The following is a 2395-nucleotide window of genomic DNA, read 5'->3' as shown; positions in this document are numbered from 1 at the left end:
GGAGCCTTTGATAGGGTCTGGCACGCGGGACTTCTTGAAAAGCTCCGTGCCAAGGGTATCCAGGGAAAACGCCCTGGACGAGGGCCTGGACACTTGTGGTAGCCCTACTGCTTTGATAGGGTTGACTTGACTACCTACGTGGGAGGACTCTTCATGTGGTCGTCAATGGGAAATCGTCAGAGCCCTCGCCAGTTCAAGCCTCCGTTCCACAGGGTTCAGTGCTGGGCCCAATCCTGTGGAACATCTATATCGACGACCTGCTCCGAAAACTACCGACAGTGGAAGCATATGCGGACGACTGCACCCTCTCCCGGTCCTAGTGCCGCCTTGATAGCCAGAGCGCTGTCCGGCAGCTAAACAAGCAGCTACGGCTGGTGGAGCAATGGGGAGAAACGTGGCAAGTCTCCTTTGCACCTGAGAAGACGCAGGCGATGGTGATCTCGCGGTCGCCAGGAGCCTCCAGAGCGGTCTCAGAGCAGCTGTCCTTTGGAGGCAAGGCTCTGTCTCTCCAGGACCACATCAAGGTCTTACGGGTGACGGTGGACCGCTGCCTGCGCTTCGACGGCCATGTAGGTGCAGTCACCCGACAGGCGTCTCTAAGAGTCTCTGCCCTGCGGAGGGTGGCGGGAACGCTTGACCCACACGGCATCATCACGCTATACAAGGCGCAGATACGTCCGTGCCTGGAGTACGGCTGCCTGTCGTGGATGTCAAGTGCCGCCACCCACATGCAGAGACTTGACAAGGTGCAGCGACGAGCTCTACGTCTGGCGGGATACGACGCACACCAGGACGACCTGCCGCCACACACCCCCGTCACGTCGTTGGAGCACCGACGAGATGTGGCAGCGCTGGTGGTGTGCCACAAAACTCAGGTGCAAGGAGTACCGCACCTCCGACGCCTGGGACTTCCATTACGCGCTGCCCAGAGGCCCACGCGAGCTGCTGCCACCAGTGAGCAGACTGTGGAGGTGCCCTTCTCCAACACACGGCAGCACCAACGAACATACAGTGCCCGGACCTCAAGGATGTGGAACGCATTCACCACAACCACACCCCAGGTGGAGGACATGTCCACCCAGCAGGTCAAGGTGACAGCACACAGGTGGCGTGGAACGCAGGCCACTCCTCTGGTGCTAACGTAAAAGTTATTAATGTAAAAACAATATTCTTAATGTATCTTAATTATTGTTAGGCTTTTTAAATAATTCCATATTCAACGTGGAATTTTAAGCCGAATATGTAAATATATGTACTATGTTTAAATAAAAAAAAGAGAGAGAGAGAGAGAGAGAGAGAGAGAGAGAGAGAGAGAGAGAGAGAGAGAGAGAGAGAGAGAGAGAGAGAGAGAGAGAGAGAGAGAGAGAGAGAGAGAGAGAGAGAGAGAGAGAGAGAGAGAGAGAGAGAAACTCCCAAATATTCGACATCCTTTTCTCCATACTAATCTTGGTGACTACAAATGTTTGGACGTGTTTTCATGATCGGATGCCGAGGAACATGCAGAGCTCACTTTGACTGTGTATTGTCCTCTGATCTGCTCCACACTTTGCCAAACCCGGAACTGAGATTCTTCGCAGGTCACAAGATTTAAGAATACCTGGGAGGATGAGGGGCGCGTTGGACGGGGATTGGGACAGGAAAAACAGTGGAAGAGAGTGCTTTGTCACTTGACTTCTGAGCATGATTAAGTAGACACGACAGACAAACATCGGGTTTCCGCACTTCTCTTCACCAAGAGACCTTCGACTGATGAGTTATTGTGGCTGGCCCTCCACGTGTGGGATCGCCGGCTTGGTGGACAGAAAGACTGAACTTTTCACCTGTTTTTCCTTCACAGTGGAGTAATATTAGCCACTTCACCGCAACTTCCAATAGCATTCTAGCATTTCGTCCCTTCACTCTCCTCTACATCCACCAACAGGCTCAACCCCTGGCGTGTGTGTCTCCCTTTGCATTCAGTAACTGGGAAGACATACACGAACCGATACCCGGCAAGAAAATGAAAGTTCTTCCCAACACCAATGTGACTTTGGAGGCACAAGATAAGACCACCGGCAAAATAATAGGAAGGAATTCTACAGTCACTCTTGCTAAAGGTGAGTCGCGAAATTATGCTCATCTCTTCTCATCTCATTCCATTAACGCTGAAATTTATCTATTCCATGTATCTTTTTTCCACTTCTCTCATTTACTGGAAGATTTAATCTCTCTCTCTCTCTCTCTCTCTCTCTCTCTCTCTCTCTCTCTCTCTCTCTCTCTCTCTCTTTACGTGCTGTCTTGGAATATCTTTCAGTATAGCACCCAAAAAATAAAATTAATAAATAAAATGACAAACTGAATTTAACAATCAATAAGTAAAAATTTAAGAAAACCGAAACAATTTTCCTCAACATTA

At 50.1% G+C, this 2395-nt stretch overlaps 1 protein-coding gene across 1 annotated transcript; it reads left to right on the top strand.

Moving 5' to 3' along the window:
- The first annotated feature begins 431 nt into the window (after nucleotides 1-431).
- Nucleotides 432-1204, top strand: LOC123500471. The gene is made up of 2 exons (XM_045249187.1): nucleotides 432-1061; nucleotides 1196-1204. The coding sequence occupies exons 1-2, from the start codon at nucleotides 432-434 to the stop codon at nucleotides 1202-1204; spliced, it is 639 nt and encodes a 212-aa protein (XP_045105122.1).
- Nucleotides 1205-2395: the final 1191 nt, after the last annotated feature.

This window comes from Portunus trituberculatus, unplaced genomic scaffold (assembly GCF_017591435.1).
Source record: "Portunus trituberculatus isolate SZX2019 unplaced genomic scaffold, ASM1759143v1 PGA_scaffold_291__1_contigs__length_138591, whole genome shotgun sequence".
Lineage (NCBI taxonomy): Eukaryota > Metazoa > Arthropoda > Malacostraca > Decapoda > Portunidae > Portunus > Portunus trituberculatus.
The sequence above is the reverse complement of the archived record's forward strand: the minus strand, read 5'-3'. Positions and strand labels throughout refer to the sequence as shown.

Coding starts and splice junctions, on each gene's coding strand:
- LOC123500471 (XM_045249187.1), top strand. CDS start 432: ATGGTGATCTCGCGGTCGCCAGGAGCCTCCAGAGCGGTCTCAGAGCAG.